At 40.9% G+C, this 20674-nt stretch overlaps 1 protein-coding gene across 1 annotated transcript in view; it reads left to right on the plus strand.

The window, feature by feature from the left end:
- Positions 1–20674, plus strand: part of LOC106587057 (protein kinase C-binding protein NELL1) — a 493867-nt gene that overhangs the window by 144996 nt on the left and 328197 nt on the right. Inside the window, exon 9 of the mRNA XM_014174942.2 lies at positions 7002–7104. Coding sequence (XP_014030417.2) covers positions 7002–7104 — 103 coding nt within the window. The remainder of the gene's footprint in view (positions 1–7001; positions 7105–20674) is intronic.

Genomic DNA, 20674 nt, shown 5'->3' on the forward strand with positions numbered 1-20674 from the left:
GCCACGTTGCACCACAGACTGTCCAGGAGTTGGCGGATGCTTTAGTCCTAGTCTGGGAGGAGATCCCTCAGGAGACCATCCGCCACCTCATCAGGAGCATGCCATTGTAGGGAGGTCATACAGGCACGTGGAGGCCACACACACTACTGAGCTTCATTTTGACTTGTTTTAAGGACATTATATCAAAGTTGGATCAGCCTGTAGTGTGGTTTTCCACTTTAATTTTGAGTGACTCCAAATCCAGACCTCCATGGGTTGATAAATTGGATTTCCATTGATTGTTTTTGTGTGATTTTGTTGTCAGCACATTCAAATATGTAAAGAAAAAAGTATTTAATAAGATTATTTCTTTCATTCAGATCTAGGATGTGTTGTTTAAGTGTTCCCTTTATTTTTTTGAGCAGTGTATAATGAATCTGAATTTTTTTTTTGGGGGGGGGGGGGCAGAAATTATTAAATATTAAAGCATTAGACCTCTCACTAAAGGCATCAGTCATACAGTGCCTTGTAAAAGTATTCATCCCACTTGGTGTTTTTCCAATTTTGTTGCATTACAACCTGTAATTTAAATGGCTTTTTATTTGAATTTCATGTAGTGGATATACACAAAATATTCCAAATTGATGAAGTGAAATGAAAAAAATGACTTGTTTCTAAAAATGTCTAAAAATAAAAAACTGAAAAGTGGTGCATGCATATGTATTCATCCCCTTTGCAATGAAGCCCCTAAATTAGATCTGGTGCAACCAATTACCTTCAGAAGTCACATAATTAGTTAAATAAAGTCCACCTGTGTGCAATTTAAGTGTCACATGATCTCAGTATATATACACGCCTGTTCTGAAAGGCTCCAGAGTCTTCAACACCAATAAGCAAGGGGCACCACCAAGCAAGCGGCACCATGAAGACCAAGGCGCTCTCCAAACAGGTCAAGGACAAAGTTGTGGAGATGTACAGATCAGGGTTGAGTTGTAAAATAATGTCAGAAACTTTGAACATCCCACGGAAAACCATTAAATCCATTATTCAAAAATGGAAAGAATATGGCACCACAACAAACCTGCCAAGAGAGGGCCGCCCACCAAAACTCATTAATCAGAGAGGCAACAAACAGATTAAAGATAACCCTGAAGGAGCAGCAAAGCTCCACAGCAGAGATTGGAGTATCTGTCCATTGGACCACTTTAAGCCGTACACTCCACAGAGCTGGGCTTTGTGGAAGAGTGGCCAGAAAAAAAGCCATTGCTTAAAGAATAAAATAGGCAAATGCATTTGGTGTTCTCCAAAAGGCATGTGGGAGACTCCCCAAACATGGAAGAAGGTATTCTGGTCAGATGAGATTAAATTGAGTGTAATGTCCTGACCCTAGTAAGATGTCATTTTCTATAGTAGTGTAGGGCAGGGTGTGACAGGGGGTGTTTTTGGGCTGATCTATGTTTTCTAGTTCTGTTTAAATTCTAGTTTTCTATTTCTATGTTGGATTGTTTGGGGTTGATCTCTAATTGGAGGCAGCTGATCCTCATTTGCCTCTGATTAGAGATCATATTGAAGTAGGGGTTTTTCTCATTGTGGTTCGTGGGTTATTGTCTTTTGAGTAGTGTGTCGTCCTCGCTGCGTCATGGTTTGTTGTTTTCCTATTTTCCAGTTATTAGTGTATTGCATTCAGTTTCACTTTTAATAAATATGTGGAACTACGAAAACGCTGCATCTTGGTCCGCTCCTTCAAACAGCTGTGACATTGAGCTTTTTGGACATCAAGGCAAACACTATGTCTGGTCCATCGGCAGGGACTGGGAAACTGGTCAGAATTGACGGAATGATGGATGGTGCTGAATACAGGGAAATTCTTGAGAGAAACCTGTTTCAGTCTTCAAGAGATTTGAGACTGGGACGGAGGTTCACCTTCCAGCAGGACAATGACCTAAGCATACTGCTAAAGCAACACTCGAGTGGTTTAAGAGGAAACATTTAAATGTCTTGGAATGGCCTAGTCAAAGCCCAGACCTCAATCCAATTGAGAATCTGTGGTATGACTTAAAGATTGCTGTACACCAGCGGAACCCATCCAACTTGAAGGAGCTGGAGCAGTTTTGCCTTGAAGAATGGGCAAAAATCCCACTGGCTAGATGTGCCAAGTTTATGGAGACATACCCCAAGAGACTTGCAGCTGTAATTGCTGCAAAAGGTGGCTCTATAAAATATTGACTTTGGGAGGGTGAATAGTTATGCACGCTCAAGTTTTCTGTTTTTCTGTCCCATTTCTTGTTTCTTTCACCAAAAATATTTTGCATCTTCAAAGTGGTAGGCATGTTGTGTAAATCAAATGATACAACCCCCACCAAAATCTATTTTAATTCCAGGTTGTAAGGCAACAAAATAGGAAAAATTACAAGGGGGGTGAATACTTTCCCAAAGCCACTGTAAAAAAGTTACTTAAATCCAAAATGGTTCTCTAGTAAATTAGTAAGAATGTCACACCCCGTGTTCAAGAAGATATTTGGTTGCAATTTCAGTTTAATCCACCTGAAAAGACATAACAAATAATACAACAAATATTGTGGTTAAACTCAAATATACTAATTGATAAAAAAATAAAATAATTCAATAACATTTTTAATAAAGGTATAATTTTTGTAAATCATATCATAAATAGGACTGGTGGAGTTATGTCACATGCAGCAACACAGACGTATGGAAATGTCTGCTCTACCCAAAATTACAACCAACTAATTGCAGCATTACCACAAAAATGGAAGAGGCATGTAGAAGGAGGTAAAGTAAGGAACTTGTCTGTTGGCCCTGCATTAAAGACCATAAATGGTTAAAGAAAATTGTGATAAATTAAAAACATATACCAATTTCATTTAAGGACCAAAAATTGACAGCTGTGCTGTATAAATTGCAAAATAGTTGGGAAGACATTTTCGATGTACCGATTCCATTGACATGCAAAACAATAACGGATTCAAAACTTCTAATTTTTCAATTTAAATTATTATTCAAAATTCTTGCAACCAATAGAATGTTAAATATATGGGGGATACAATCTTCTCAGCTCTACAGATTTTGCTGCGAGGTGGCAGAGTCATTAGATCATTTATTTTGGTACTGTCCATATGTAGCTCGTTTTTGTCACAGGTCCAGGAATGGCTGAAGAATTGCAACATTTACCTGGAACTAACGCTGCAGATGGCAAAAGTGGGTGATTTGAAAAGTCATAGTCAATTAATCAATAATATAATAATTATTTTAGCAAAAATGTTTATTTAACCTCTATGGGCTAGGTGGGACGCTAGCGTCCCCCCCGTGGTGCACTCCATCAACAGCAGGTGCATTTCAAGAGCGGCAAATTTGAATCCAAATAAATGTCAAAATTCAAATTTTTCAAACATACAACTATTTTACACCCTTTGAAAGATAAACATCTCCTTAACCTCTATGGGCTAGGTGGGACGCTAGCGTGCCACCCGTGGTGCACTCCATCAACAGCAGGTGCATTTCAAGAGCGGCAAATTTGAATCCAAATAAATGTCAAAATTCAAATTTTTCAAAAATACAACTATTTTACACCATTTGAAAGATAAAGATCTCCTTAATCTAACCACGTTTTACGATTTCAAAAAGGTTTTACGGCGAAAGCATAAATTTAGAGTATGTTAGGACAGTACATTTACAAGAGTTGTGTGTAATGTTTTGTCAAGTCAAAGACAGGGTCACCAAAACCATAAAACCAGCTAAAATGATGCACTAACCTTTTACAATCTCCATCAGATGACACTCCTAGGACATTATGTTAGACAATGCATGCATTTTTAGTTCTATCAAGTTCATATTTATATCCAAAAACAGCGTTTTACTATGGCATTGATGTTGAGGAAATCGTTTCCCTCCAATAACCGGCAGTCAAGTCAACACCACAAATTAAATAATTAAAATTAGAAAACATTGGTAAAATATTATATTGTCATTTAAAGAATTATAGATTTACATCTCTTGAACGCAATCAACTTGCCAGATTTAAAAATAACCTTACTGGGAAATCACACTTTGCAATAATCTGAGCACTGCGCCCAGAAAAATACGCGTTACGATACAGACTAGACGTCATGTTGGGGAGATCTAAAATCGAAAATACTATGTAAATAATCCATTACCTTTGATTCTCTTCATCAGATGTCACTTCCAGGTATCACAGGTCCATAACGAATGTAGTTTTGTTCAAAAAAGCTCATCATTTATGTCCAAAAATCTCCGTCTTGTTAGCACATGATCTAAGCCAGCCGGACTTCTCGTCATGAACGAGGGGAAAAATATATTTACGTTCGTTCAAACATGTCAAACGTTGTATAGCATAAATCATTAGGGCCTTTTTTAACCAGAACATGAATAATATTCAAGGTGGACGAATGCATACTCTTTTATAACGTATTGGAACGAGGGTACCCAACATGAACTCGCGCGCCAGGTGTCTAATGGGCCATCATCGTTCCATGGCTCTTGTTCGGTCAGATCTCCCTCCAGAAGACTCAAAACACTTTGTAAAGGCTGGTGACATCTAGTGGAAGCAATAGGAAGTGCCAAAATATTCCTCAGCCCCTGTGTTTTTCAATGGGATAGGTTTAAAGGTAATACAACACATCAGGTATCCACTTCCTGTCAGAAAATGTCTCAGGGTTTTGCCTGCCAAATGAGTTCTGTTATACTCACAGACACCATTCAAACAGTTTTAGAAACTTTAGAGTGTTTTCTATCCATATATAATAAGTATATGCATATTCTAGTTACTGGGTAGGATTAGTAACCAGATTAAATCGGGTACATTTTTTTTATCCAGCCGTGCAAATACTGCCCCCTAGCCCAACAGGTTAATTTACAATCTGTGGAAGCTATGAGAATAGGTGTGAAACATCACAGCACAGTTGAAAAATATATGGCAAATATAAATCCAATATGGATGGTGTTAAGAGACAGATGGGATTTTATTTACCTTTTATTTAACTAGGCAAGTCTGTTAAGAACATATTCTTATTTTCAATGACAGCCTAGGAACAGTGGGTTAACTGCCTGTTCAGGGGCAGAACAACAGATTGGTACCTTGTCAGCAAATGTAACGTGAACTTTTGGGTGTCAGTGAAAATGTATGGAGTAAAAAGTACATTATTTTCTTTTGGAATGTAGTGAAGTAAAGTTAAAAGTTGGCAAAAATATAAATAGTAAAGTACATGTAATACCCTTGTTTGAACCAGGTATTGAGTTTATTTGTTATAATTAATTGGTTATATATTTAAAAGATGATTGGAAGAAATATTTATTTAATGTATAAATGAATAGTTTGTTTTACTTTGAAGTGTAAGTTTTGACCAATAAGGTCGCTTGTTAAGTTGTGGCCAATGGGAGTTGACCTGGTTAACGGGAGGCCTGGGAAAAAAAGAGTGGGAAAAAGACGTTGATGAAAGGATGGACGTTTTACCTTAGGACGGTTGGTGAAGAAAAGTTATAAAAGAAGACGACAGAACTAGAACAAAACCCATACTTACTAAGACATATTTTATTTTATAAAAGAGTTGTTATAATTTTGTTAAAACTTAGTAAAGACTGAAGCTACCGTCTCGTCGTGGAGGTATTTGCCAGCATTGAGGTTAGCCTAGCATCGTGTGACACCGGGAGATAAGTGCTTGGGAAGCTTAACGAGTTCGTGTTCCCAATAGATTATGTGTTACGGCTAAGGAGTACTGTCTGCATGGGTAGCTGTGCTTGCCTTGGACTTTGTGAGGAAACCTGCATGGAACTGCCATACTTCGCTGAGGGAATATCTACCAAGTAGTGAGTAACCACAACGTGAGGTGCTTCAGGATATTTTTGGGCGTCGTCATTTCTTTTAGCTCCAACGCGCGCCAACGGTTTATTTAAGCAAACTTGAAATAATTTGGAAACGGGTTGTGCACGACTCATTGGAGATTCTTTTTTTATTTTATTTTGTGACTGAAAATGTATTTGTGTTTGAAAATGTTTTAATACACATATGGAACGTTATGTATATTGCCTTGGTGGAGTCATTGATTGTTTCAATTGAATTTAATGCATGGGATGGTTTATCCTGATTCAATAACAGAAACCTATAATCATTTCATCTGAAGTTAATACCCTATTGTCATAACCCTAGATAGTTTACAATAGGAATTCTTATTGGAGATGTCCTTCTCACCTAACATCCCATGCTGCTGAGATACTCTACATAAGTTAATATTGTGAGAGTCATATGCGAGCCTGGTGAGAGGGTTACACACTGACACCCCCCAAAAATGACTTAATTATTACTCTGAAATATTTTTACTTAAGTACTATAAACCACTGTCAGAGTGGACAGGCTGTGCTCATTCTGCCCCAGGATTCTGCCCCCAGGAAGAGAGAGAGACAAATTTTCTGTGAAACTGTGACAGATATTTTGATGTAAGAAATACATTATTTCCCACAATTACACAACAATACGAAGAATTAGAAAATTTAAACGATGAAGACTTAAATACATAATTGGGGAAAAAACTAAATGCTGTGTTTTTAGCAGCCAAATTTGTGGCCTCCTGCCACAACCTGAGGGACAGACAGTGAGAAGTATAGCGTAATTATTCATATTTGCCTATTCTTTATTATTATTTGTTATAAATGCTGTTAATATGAATATCAGTATCATCATTATTGCTTAATTACATTTTGTCTAGTATTTTCCTGTCTTTAACCATCAGAGATTACCACCATGACTTCCTGCTATGAGTCTATTACAGAGTCCGGTTTTTATGATTGAGTTTGATGGTTTGATTATGTGATTTGCACAAATAACAGATAAGTGAGGACTGCTAAATGAGGACATGATTTTTGAAAGCAGTATGTTTGTCTCTATGTTTTACACTCTGTTTTACAATCGTCTTGTTGGCAGTGCCACAGACACGCACACACACTGGGATGTTATCTGTGTGTTTTAGGGTAATCTCTTGTCTCTACAGAACGGAGTAGTGGAGTGTCGCAGGATATTCTGTCCCCCCGCCAACTGCTCAGAGGACTCTCTCTCCGTGCATGTGGAGGGCACCTGCTGCAAGAAATGCCGACGTGAGTACTGTCATCAATCCTCGACCACAGAGTGAGGAGACAATGTGCTGGAGGACGGCGCTCACATGGGTCTAGGACCAGGCTGTGTATCGTCTGAGAATAGGGACAGTGTATCCAGTGGAGTTGTTATTGTTTTAGAGTGTGGCACACCTTAAGAAAAAAAGTTTTTGATTTGTTCCTAAAGGGATACAAACGCTTGTAACGGGGTGGTACACTGTACGGTACTTCCTTTGTACCTTTAGTTATAGGTACTGTCGTGTCTTTGCTATGCCGGATTAAGTGATATGACATGCTATTCTATAAAATCATTTCTCTGTAATTAATATTACCTAATAAAACTAATTATGTAAATTTAATTAACTACAAAGTCGGGCACCACAAAGTAATGTTTATAGAGCCGTTATCTTCCGAATAAACTCTTAAAGACCTGGTAATATTTTACATCAATAGCAGTCAATTATTAATCGTCACCTTATTCAGTCTCATCTGAATGTCGTAGAATTATTGGTTACCTTCACAAACCCTGGCTAACAAGTTGAATCAGCAATACATTTGGTTTAATTATTTATTTACTAAATACCTAAATAATCACACAAAATTACATATACACAGGATGGATCATGTATTGATTACTAAATATGTCATACATGAAAACGTCCCTAGATGACAGAACCAATATGATGGCTGGTTACACAAAGAAAGGGGTTTGGGTTTGAATGAAAGCCCGGGAAGACTGAGGAACAAAAGTTGTGGGTCTCTATCGGACCCAATGCAGCTATGCTATCGTAAATACAGAATCTTATGCATTCTAAATAACCGCCCATTTGGAAAAGGGAAATGCAAGAAATATTTACTCTGAGCTGTGCTTCGATAGGTTGGTCATAGATGGTAGGCCGGGTTGTCCAGCAGGGATCTCTTGTCCTCTGAAGAATGTCTGGTGGTAGAGTGGATACGTTGTAGTACCGTCGTCGTGTGGTATAATAGATACTTTATCCGTCCTTTCCTAGCCCACGTTTACAGCTGCTGCTGCTAACTCAATAACTCAATAGGAGGTATCACTTCTTTAGTGAATAAGAGTTCAAAGTTCATACCAAGTTGTCATACTTTAGGCTCATGCTATATTCTGGCTGGTATAGTCAAAATTCATCCTTCCAACGTGTCGATCGTCACCTCCACGTTGAAATTTGCCCTTTTTAACGTATGGACAGCAGTTTTCACGTCACCGGAAACATGATGCTAATTTCGTTAGGTTATTGTCGTTCAACCATTCGCAACCAGAGCTCACGCTGAGGTTGGCTTAGTTCTGTAGTTGATATTAGCCATTTTTAACATATGGACAGCAGTCCTCACGTCCTCGGGAACAGAAATGTTACATTTTTGTAAAGGGGGAGAGAAGGGCGTGTTTCATAGTTCACAACCAATGTCTGTTCACTTGGGCGGGGCCACTGAGTGAGCCGAGTTTTTACTTTATGAAAACAATTCTCTCATTTAGAAGCTAAAATTACATTTCATCTGTTCACAAATAGTTTCATAATTAAACGTTTAAATTGCACAACAATTCCATGTGAATCTGATAACTAGAATGTGTAGACTTTCCAAGATAGTTTATGTCATCTTATCATCAGTAATAATGTCTCAGATGACAACTGATCTGACATCATATTCTTTAAGTACCAATGCATATTTTCAACTGGTTGGATTACCGAAATATGGTCCTGTTTATCACCCTTTAGATGTTACCAGACTCTCTCTATTTCAACAAAGGGCTTTCCAAGAATCACTCTGTAGAGTTGAGAGAGAGGAAAGGGGAAAGGTATTTATGGGGGTAATAAACCTCACAAACAGGCCAACGTCATGACAGTACAGTGCCTTCAGAAAGTATTCATATCCCTTGACTTATTTCACATTTTGTTGTGTTACAGCCTGAATTCAAAATTGATTAAATTGATGTTTTGTCTACACCTATCTACACACAATACCCCATAATGACCAAGTGAAAACATGTTTTTAGAACTTTTTGCAAATTTATTGAAAATGAAATACAGAAATATCTCATTTATAACCCTGAGTCAAGACATTATTGGAATCACCTTTGGCAGCGATTACAGCTGTGAGTTTTTCTGGGTAAGTCTCCAAGAGCTTTGCACACCTGGATTGTACACTGCTCAAAAAAATAAAGGGAACACTTAAACAACACATCCTAGATCTGAATGAAAGAAATAATCTTATTAAATACTTTTTTCTTTACATAGTTGAATGTGCTGACAACAAAATCACACAAAAATAATCAATGGAAATCCAATTTATCAACCCATGGAGGTCTGGATTTGGAGTCACTCAAAATTAAAGTGGAAAACCACACTACAGGCTGATCCAACTTTGATGTAATGTCCTTAAAACAAGTCAAAATGAGGCTCAGTAGTGTGTGTGGCCTCCACGTGCCTGTATGACCTCCCTACAACGCCTGGGCATTCTCCTGATGAGGTGGCGGATGGTCTCCTGAGGGATCTCCTCCCAGACCTGGACTAAAGCATCCGCCAACTCCTGGACAGTCTGTGGTGCAACGTGGCATTGGTGGATGGAGCGAGACATGATGTCCCAGATGTGCTCAATTGGATTCAGGTCTGGAGAACGGGCGGGCCAGTCCATAGCATCAATGCCTTCCTCTTGCAGGAACTGCTGACACACTCCAGCCACATGAGGTCTTGCATTAGGAGGAACCCAGGGCCAACCACACCAGCATATGGTCTCACAAGGGGTCTGAGGATCTCATCCCGGTACCTAATGGCAGTCAGGCTACCTCTGGCGAGCACATGGAGGGCTGTGCAGCCCCCCAAAGAAATGCCACCCCACACCATGACTGACCAACCGCCAAACCGGTCATGCTGGAGGATGTTGCAGGCAGCAGAACGTTCTCCACGGCCTCTCCAGACTCTGTCACGTCTGTCACATGTGCTCAGTGTGAACCTGCATTCATCTGTGAAGAGCACAGGGCGCCAGTGGCGAATTTGCCAATCTTGGTGTTCTCTGGCAAATGCCAAACGTCCTGCACGGTGTTGGGCTGTAAGCACAACCCCCACATGTGGACGTCGGGCCCTCATACCACCCTCATGGAGTCTGTTTCTGACCGTTTGAGCAGACACATGCACATTTGTGGACTGCTGGAGGTCATTTTGCAGGGCTCTGGCAGTGCTTCTCCTGCTCCTCCTTGCACAAAGGCGGAGGTAGCGGTCCTGCTGCTGGGTTGTTGCCCTCCTACGGCCTCCTCCACGTCTCCTGATGTACTGGCCTGTCTCCTGGTAGCGCCTTCGTGCTCTGGACACTACGCTGACAGACACAGCAAACCTTCTTGCCACAGCTCGCATTGATGTGCCATCCTGGATGAGCTGCACTACCTGAGCCACTTGTGTGAGTTGTAGACTCCGTCTCATGCTATCACTAGAGTGAAAGCACCGCCAGAATTCAAAAGTGACTAAAACATCAGCCAGGAAGCATAGGAACTGAGAAGTGGTCTGTGGTCCCCACCTGCAGAACCACTCCTTTATTGGGGGTGTCTTGCTAATTGCCTATAATTACCACCTGTTGTCTTTTCTATTTGCACAACAGCATGTGAAATTTATTGTCAATCAGTGTTGCTTCCTAAGTCGACAGTTTGATTTCACAGAAGTGTGATTGACTTGGAGTTACATTGTGTTGTTTAAGTGTTCCCTTTATTTTTTTGAGCAGTGTATAATAAACTCAGCAAAAAAAGAAACATCCCATTTTCAGGATCCTGTCTTTCAAAGATAAGTCGTAAATATCCAGATATCTTCATTCTAAAGTTAAACACTGTTTCCCATGCTTGTTCAATGAACCATAAACAATTGATGAACATGCACCTGTAGAATGGTCATTAAGTCACTAACAGCTTACAGACGGTAGGCAATTAAGGTCACAGTTATGAAAACTTAGGACACTAAAGAGGCCTTTCTGCTGACTGAAATACATAAAAAGAAATATGCCCAGGGGCCCTGCTCATCTGCGTGAACGTGCCTTAGGCATGCTGCAAGGAGGCATGAGGACTGCAGATGTGGCCAGGGCAATAAATTGCAATGTCCGTACTGTGAGACGCCTAAGACAGCGCTACAGGGAGACAGGGCGGACAGCTGATCGTCCTCGCATTGGCAAACCACGTGTAACAACACCTGCACAGGATCGGTACATCCGAACATCACACCTGCGGAACAGGTACAGGATGACAACAACAACTGCCCGAGTTACACCAGGAAAGCACGATCCCTCCATCACTGCTCAGACTGTCCCCAATAGGCTGAGAGAGGCTGGACTGAGGGCTTGTAGGAATGGTCTTCACCAGACATCACCAGCAACAACATCGCCTATGAGCACAAACCCACCGTCGCTGGACCAGACAGGACTGGCAAACAGTGCTCTTTACTGACGAGTTGCGGTTTTGTCTCACCAGGGGTGATGGTTGGATTCGCGTTTATCGTCGATGGAATGAGCGTTACACCGAGGCCTATACTCTGGAGCGGGTTTGATTTGGAGGTGGAGGGTCAGTCATGGTCTGGGGCGGTGTGTCACAGTATCATCGGACTGAGCTTGTTGCCATTACAGGCAATCTCAACACTGTGTGTTACAGGGAGACATCCTCCTCCCTCATGTGGTGCTCATCCTGACATGACCCTCCAGCATGACAATGCCACCAGCCATACTGCTCATTCTGTGCGTGATTTCCTGCAAGACAGGAATGTCAGTGTTCTGCCATGGCCAGCAAAGAGCCCAGATCTCAATCCCATTGAGCACGTCTGGGACCTGTTGGATCGGAGGGTGAGGGCTAGAGCCATTCCCCCCAGAAATGTCCGGGAACTGGCAGGTGCCTTGGTGGAAGAGTGGGGTAAAATCTCACAGCAAGAACTGGCAAATCTGGTGCAGTCCATGAGGAGGAGATGCACTGCAGTACTTAATGCAGCTGGTAGCCACAACAGATTCTGACTGTTACTTTTGATTTTGACTCCCCTTTGTTCATGGACACATTATTCAATTTCTGTTAGTCACATGTCACATGTCTCAGTTGTTGAATCTTGTTATGTTCATACAAATATTTACACATGTTAAGTTTGCTGAAAATAAACGCAGTTTGCTGAGTTTATTTGTACATTCATTTAAAAAAAAATGTGGTTGTTGATCCTTGCTAGACAGCCATTTGCAAGTTTTGCCATAGATTTTCAAGACGATTTTAGTCAAACCTGTAACTAGGCCACTCAGAAACATTCAATGCCATCTTGGTAAGCAGCTCCAGTGCCTTCACACCCCTTAACTTTTTCCACATTTCCACTTCACACTGAGATTTTGTGTCACTGATCTACACACAATACCCCATAATGTCAAGGTGGAATTTTTTAAAGACATTTAAAGTTGAAATGTCTTGAGTCAATAAGTATTCAACCCCTTTGTTATGGCAAGCCTAAGTAATAAGTTAAGGAATAAAAATGTGCTTAACAAATCACAAGTTGCATGGACTAATTTGGTTCTCAATAATGGTGGTTAACATGATTTTATAATGGCTACCCCATTTCTGTACCCCACACATACAAATTATCTGCAAGGTCCCTCAATCGAGTAGTGAATTTCAAGCACAGATTCAACCACAAAGAACATGGAGGTTTTTCAATGCCTCAAAAAGAAAGTCACAGATTGGTAGATGTGTAAAACATTAAAAAGGCAGAACACTGAATATCCATTTGAGCATGGTGAAGTTATTAATTACACTTTGGATGGTGTATCAATACACCCAGTCACTTCCTTACTCAGTTGCTGGAGAGGAAGGAAACTGCTCAGAGATTCCATGAGGCCATTGGTGATTTTACAACATTTACAGAGTTTAATGGTTGTGTTATGAGAAAACTGAGCATTATAGTTACTCCACAATACTAACCTAAATGACAGAGTGAAAAGACGAAAGCTTGTACAGAATCAAAATATAAACAAGGCACTTAAAGATGCACTATGCAGAAATCGCTACGCCATCTCCTGGTTGCTAAAATTCTAATAGTTCTCCTAATTTCAATTTATGTGACTAAAGAAGGAAGTATAGTGTAGAGAATCATTGTACCATCTAAACTGCTGGGAAATATATTTTCCATAACCAAAAATATTGTATTTTCAGCTGTTTGTAGTTGGTGTAAAAAAAACAGAAAGTAAAAACGGGAAACATAGAAATAGTGCAAATAGAACAGACTATTCTTACACTTGCTTTCAATGTAACTCACATTTCTATGTGAATTTTGTCAGGTCGCCCAAAAAGTTACATATTGCAGCTTTAAGTAATACTGCAAAAAATATGTCAAAGAAACTTTTGTCCTGAATACAAAGCGTTATATTTGGGGCAAATCCAACACAACACATCACTGAGTACCATTCTTCACATGTTGGTTGCAGCTGCATCATGTTATGGGTGTGCTTGCCATCGCAAGAACTACAGAGTTTTTAAAATCAAAATAAACGGAATACAGCTATAAGCACAAGCAAAATCCTGGAGACAGAACCAGGTTTGTCTGCTTTCCAACAGACACTGGGAGAATAATTAACTTTTTAGCAGGACAAGTCCAAATCTACACTGCAGTTGCTTACCAAGACGACATTGAATGTTCCCGAGTGGCCTACAGTTTTGACTTAAATCGGTTTGAAAATCTATAGGATGACTTGAAAATGGCTGTCTAGCAATGATCAAAAATTAAATGACAGAGCTTGAATAATTTAAAAAAGAATAATGGGCATATATTGTACAATCCAGGCGTGCAAAGCTCTTACGGCCCTATCCCGACTTCAGAATTTATGCCTTTCCTACACACACACACCTTTCCTACGCACTTCTCAGTATTTGGTATACAGACTTGCCTAATTAATTTGAGTAATGCACTCTGCAGGTGTGGCTAGCTTGCACGCTCTGAATACATTTATTTCAACTGCTGAAAACCCTCCCACTTGTTGGCCAACAGACTTTCTCATGTTTTTTTCATTCAATAGGGTTTTCAGTACATTTAACTTAAGGCATCCCTTTAACCTCTCTAGGGTAGGTGGCACCAAATCGTCCCACCTACGTAACAGCCAGTGTAATCCCGTGGCGCGTTATTCAAAAACCTCAAAAATGCAAAAACTTCAATTTTTCAAACATATGACTATTTTACACCATTTTAAAGACAAGACTCTCGTTAATCTAACCACACTGTCCGATTTCAAAAAGGCTTTACAACGAAAGCAAAACATAATGTCACATAAACCCAAACCACAGCTAAATGCAGCACTAACCTTTGATGATCTTCATCAGATGACAACCCTAGGACATTATGTTATACAATACATGCATGTTTTGTTCAATCAAGTTCATATTTATATCAAAAACCAGCTTTTTACATTAGCATGTGACTAGCATGTGACTAGCATTCCCACCGAACACTGCCGGTGAATTTACTAAATTACTCACGATAAACGTTCACAAAAAGCATAACAATTATTTAAAGAATTATAGATACAGAACTCTATGCACTCGATATGTCCGATTTTAAAATAGCTTTTCGGTGAAAGCACATTTTGCAATATTCTCAGCATCACAGGGCTAGCTATTTAGACACCCAGCAAATTTAGCACTCACCAAAGTCAGATTTACTATAAGAAAAATGTTATTACCTTTGCTGTCTTCGTCAGAATGCACTCCCAGGACTTCTACTTCAATAACAAATGTTGGTTTGGTTCAAAATAATCCATAGTTATATCCAAACAGCGGCGTTTTGTTCGTGCGTTCAAGACACTATCCGAAAGGGTAAATAAGGGTGACGAGCATGGCGCAATTCGTGACAAAAAAATTCTAAATATTCCATTACCGTACTTCGAAGCATGTCAACCGCTGTTTAAAATCAATTTTTATGCCATTTTTCTCATAAAAAAGTGATAATATTCCGACCGGGAATCTGCGTTTAGGTAAACAGACGAAAGAAAATAAAGCATTCGGTCGACTCGGGCACGCGCCTAAGCCCATAGTACTCTGAACTTTAGGGTGTTTTCTATCCAAAGCCAATAATTATATGCATATTCTAGTTACTGGGTAGGAGTAGTAACCAGATTAAATCGGGTACGTTTTTTATCCAGCCGTGAAAATACTGCCCCCTAGCCATAACAGGTTAACAAGAAATGTGTGGAGTGGTTGAAAACAAGTTTTAATGACTCCAATGTAAGTGTATATATAAACTTCCGACTTCATCTGTACATATGAGATACGTAATGCGAGATATGTAAACATTCTTAAAGTGCCATTATTAAAGTGACTAGTGTTCTATTTATTAACCTCTCTAGGGGGTGTGGGATGGTATCGTCCCACCTGGCCAACATCCAGTGAAATTGCAGAGCGCGAAATTCAAAAATACTCAATTCAAATATTTAACATTCTTGAAAGTATATGTGTTATACATCAAAATAAAGTTTACCTTCTTGTTAATCCAGCCGTCGTGTCAGATTTCAAAAAGGCTTTACAGCGAAAGCAAACCATGCGATTATCTGAGGACAGCGCTCAGCACACAAAACATTACGTACAGTTACCAGCCTAGTAGATTAGTCACAAAAATCTGAAATAGCAATAATATTAATCACTTACCTTTGATCTTCGTATGGTTGCACTCACAAGACTCCATGTTAGACAATAAATGTTTGTTTTGTTCGATAAAGTCCCTCTTTATATCCAAAAACCTCCATTTTGTTGCCGCGTTTTGTTCAGTAATCCAATGGCTCAAATGCGGTCAGAAGAGGCAGACAAACATTCCAAATAGTATCCGTAAAGTTCGTAGAAACATGTCAAACGATGTTTATAATCAATCCTCAGGTTGTTTTTAGCCTAAATATTCGATAATATTTCAACCGGACAAAAGCTTCTTCAATATAAAATGATAACAAGAAAGGGGTGCTCTCGGTCGTGCGCAGTAACCAGCTCTGAGGACATCCCAGTGTCCTCTTCCTCATTTTTCAGAATAAAAGCCTGAAACAATGTCTAAAGACTGTTCACAACTAGTGGAAGCCATAGGGAACAGAATCTGGGTCCTATCCCTTTAAATGGTGGATAGACTTTCATTGGAAAAACAGCCATTTCAAAGTAATGGCACTTCCTGGATGGATTTTCCTCAGGTTTTCACCTGCCATTTCAGTTCTGTTATACTCACAGACATTATTTGAACAGTTTTAGAAACTTTAGTGTTTTCTACCCAAATCTACCAATGATATGCATATCCTAGCTTCTGGGCCTGAGTAGCAGGCAGTTTACTTTGGGCACACTTTTCATCCGGAGGTGAAAATAGTGCCCCCTACCCTAATGAAGTTAAAGTGGCCAATGATATCAAGTCTGTCAGTAGGCAGCCGCCTCTCTGTGCTATTGGTGGCTGTTTAACAATCTGATGGCCATGTGTTCGAAGCTGTTTTTCAATCTCTGTCCCAGCTTTGATGCACCTGTACTGACCTCGCCTTCTGGATGGAAGCGGGGTGAACAGGCAGTGGCTCGGGTGGTTATTGTCCTTGATGATATTTTTTGCCTTCCTGTAAAATCGGATGTTGTAGGTGTCCTGGAGGGCAGGTAGTTTGCCCCCGGTGATGCGTTATGCAGACCGCACCACAGTCTGGAGAGCCTTGCATTTGTGGTCGGTGAAGTTGCTGTACCAGGCGGTGATACAGCGTGACAGGATCTCTCGATTGTGCATCTGTAAAAGTTTGAGTGTTTTTGGTGACAAGCCAAATTTCTTCAGCCTCCTGAAGAGGCGCTGTTGCGCCTTCCTCACCACGCTGTCTGTGTGGGTGGACCATTTCAGTTTGTCTGTGATGTGTACGCCGAGGAACTTAAGACTTTCCACCTTCTCCACTACTGTCCCGTCGATGTGGATGGGGGGGTGCTCCCTCTGCTGTTTCCTGAAGTCCACAATCATCTCCTTTGATTTATTGACGTTGAGTGTGAGGTTATTTTCCTGAAATCCTGAAATCCTGCAGCACCCGCAAGGTCCCTCTGCTCAAGAAAGCACATATACATGCCCATCTGAAGTTTGCCAATGAACATCTGAATGATTCAGAGGACAACTGGGTGAAAGTGTTGTGGTCAGATGAGACCAAAATGGAGCTCTTTGGCATCAACTCAACTCGCCATGTTTGGAGGAGGAGGAATGCTGCCTATGACCCCAAGAACACCATCCCCACCGTCAAACATGGAGGTGGAAACATTATGCTTTGGGGTGTTTTTCTGCTAAGGGGACAGGACAACTTCACAGCATCAAAGGGACGATGGACGGGGCCATGTACCGTCAAATCTTGAGTGAGAACCTCCTTCCCTCAGCCAGGGCATTGAAAATGGGTCGTGGATGGGTATTCCAGCATGACAATAACCCAAAACACACGGCCGAGGCAACAAAGGAGTGGCTCAAGTATAAGCACATTAAGGTCCTGCAGTGGCCTAGCCAGTCTCCAGACCTTAATCCCATAGAAAATCTGTGGAGGGAGCTGAAGGTTCGAGTTGCCAAGCGTCAGCCTCGAAACCTTAATGACTTGGAGAAGATCTGCAAAGAGGAGTGGGACAAAATCCCTCCTGAGATGTGTGCAAACCTGATGGCCAACTACAAGAAACGTCTGACCTCTGTGATTGCCAACAAGGGTTTTGCCACCAAGTACTAAGTCATGTTTTGCAGAGGGGTCAAATACTTATTCCCTCATTAAAATGCAAATCAATTTATAAAATTTTCGACATGCGTTTTTTTCCTGGATTCTTTTGTTGTTATTCTGTCTCTCACTGTTCAAATAAACCTACCATTAAAATTATAGACTGATCATTTCTTTGTCAGTGGGCAAACGTACAAAATCAGCAGGGGATCAAATACTTTTTTCCCTCACTGTAGTTAAAGTGACTATGCATATATGATAAACAGAGAGTAGCAGCAAAGTAAAAGAGGGGTTGGGGGCACACAATGCAAATAGTCCAGGTAGCAATTTGATTACCTGTTCAGGAGTCTATGACTGGGGTGGCTGGGGTCTTTGACAATTATTAGGGCCTTCCTCTGACACCGCCTGGTGTAGAGGTCCTGGATGGCAGGCAGCTTAGCCCCAGTGATGTACTGGGCCAGACGCACTACCCTCTGTAGTGCCTTGCGGTCGGAGGCCGAGCAATTGCTGTACCAGGCAGTGATGCAACCGGTCAGGATGCTCTCGATGTTGCAGCTGTGGAACCTTTTGAGGATCTCAGGACCCATGCCAAATCTTTTTTGTTTCCTGAGGGGGAATAGTCTTTGTCGTGCCGTCTTCACGACTGTCTTGGTGTGTTTGGACCATTGTAGTTTGTTGTTGATGTGGACACCAAGGAACATGAAGCTCTCAACCTGCTCCACTACAGCCCCGTCGATGAGAATGAGGGTGTGCTTGGTCCTCCTTTTTCTGTAGTCCACAATCATCTCCTTAGTCTTGGTTACGTTGAGGAATAGGTTGTTATAATGGCCCCACCCGGCCAGGTCTCTCACCTCCTCCCTATAGGCTGTCTCGTCGTTGTCGATGATCAGGCCTTAGTTTAATGTTGAGCTTTGAGGGTACTATTTGAATGCTGAGCTGTAGTCAATGAATAGCATTCTCACATAGGTGTTCCTTTTGTCCAGGTGGGAAAGGGCAGTGTGGAGTGCAAAAGAGATTGCATCATCTGTGGATCTGTTTGGGTGGTATGCAAATTGGAGTGAGTCTAGGGTTTCTGGGATAATGGTGTTGATGTGAGTCATTACCAGCCTTTCAAAGCACTTCATGGCTATGGACGTGAGTGCTACGGGTCTGTAGTCATTTAGGCAGGTTGCCTTTGTGTTCTTGGGCACAGGGACTATGGTGTTTGATGGTTCGTTGCAGGGCATAGCAGGATTTCTTGTAAACTTCCGGGTTAGAGTCCCACCCCTTGAAAGCGGCAGCTCTACCCTTTGGCTCAGTGCGATTGTTGCCTGTAATCCATGGCTTCTGGTTGGGGTGTGTACGTACAGTCGCTGTGGGGACAACGTCCTCGATGCCATCGGAAGAATCCCAAAACATGTTCTGGTCTGTGACAGCAAAACAGTCCTGTACTTTAGCATCTGCTTCATCTGACCACTTTTTTATAGACCAAGTCACTGGTGCTTCCTGCTTTAATTTTAGCTTGTAAGCAGGAATCAGGAGGAGAGAGTTGTGGTCGGATTTACCAAATGGAAGGTGAGGGAGAGCTTTGTGTGCGTCTCTGTGTCTGGACTACAGGTGATCTAGGATTTTTTCCCCCTCTGGTTGCACATTTAACATGTTGATAGAAATTTAGTAGAACTGATTTAAGTTTCCCTGCATTAAAGTCTCCGGCCACTAGGAGCGCCGCCTCTGGGTGAGGGGTTTCCTGTTTGCTTATTTCCTTATACAGCTGACTGAGTGCGGTCTTAGTGCCAGCATCTGTCTGTGGTGGTAAATAAACAGTCATGAAAAGTATAGCTTAAAACTATCTAGGCAAGTAGTGTGGCCTGCAATTTATCACAGTATACTCTACTTCAGGCGAGCAAAATCTAGAGACTTCCTTAGATTTTGTGCACCAGCTGTTCGATGCTAATGCTGTACACCACAGAATGTTTTTGTGCTGGTCAAGGGCAGTCAGGTCTGGAGTGAACCAAGGGCTATATCTGTTCCTCGATATACATTTTTTGAATGGGGATTGCCTTTTTAAAATAGTGAGGAAGGACTTTTAACCTCTTACATCTAGACGTTCCGCTAGCGGAACACCTGCTCCAATATCCAATGATGGGCATGGCGCGAAATACAAACTCCTCGAAAATCCGAAAACTTCAATTTTTCAAACATATGACTATTTTACACCATTTTAAAGACAACTCTCCTTTATCTAACCACACTGTCCGATTTCAAAAAGGCTTTACAGCGAAAGCAAAACATTAGATTATGTCAGCAGAGTGCCCAGCCAGAAATAATCAGACACCCATTTTTCAAGCTAGCATATAATGTCACAAAAAACAAAACCACAGCTAAATGCAGCACTAACCTTTGATGATCTTCATCAGATGACACTCCTAGGACATTATGTTATACAATACATGCATGTTTTGTTCAATCAAGTTCATATTTATATCAAAAACCAGCTTTTTACATTAGCATGTGACGTTCAGAACTAGCATTCCCACCGAACACTTCCGGTGAATTTACTAAATTACTCACGATAAACGTTCACAAAAAGCATAACAATTATTTAAAGAATTATAGATACAGAACTCCTTTATGCAATCGCGGTGTCCGATTTTAAAATAGCTTTTAGGTGAAAGCACATTTTGCAATATTCTGAGTAGATAGCCCGGCCATCATGGCTAGCTATTTTGACACCCACCAAGTTTGGTACTCACCAAACTCAGATTTACTATAAGAAAAATTGGATTACCTTTGCTGTTCTTCATCAGAATGCACTCCCAGGACTTCTACTTCATCACCCAATGTTGTTTTGGTTCCAAATAATCCATAGTTATATCCAAATAGCGGCGTTTTGTTGTGCGTTCAAGACACT

The sequence above is a fragment of the Salmo salar genome, chromosome ssa26 (genome assembly GCF_905237065.1).
Source record: "Salmo salar chromosome ssa26, Ssal_v3.1, whole genome shotgun sequence".
Classification (NCBI taxonomy): domain Eukaryota; kingdom Metazoa; phylum Chordata; class Actinopteri; order Salmoniformes; family Salmonidae; genus Salmo; species Salmo salar.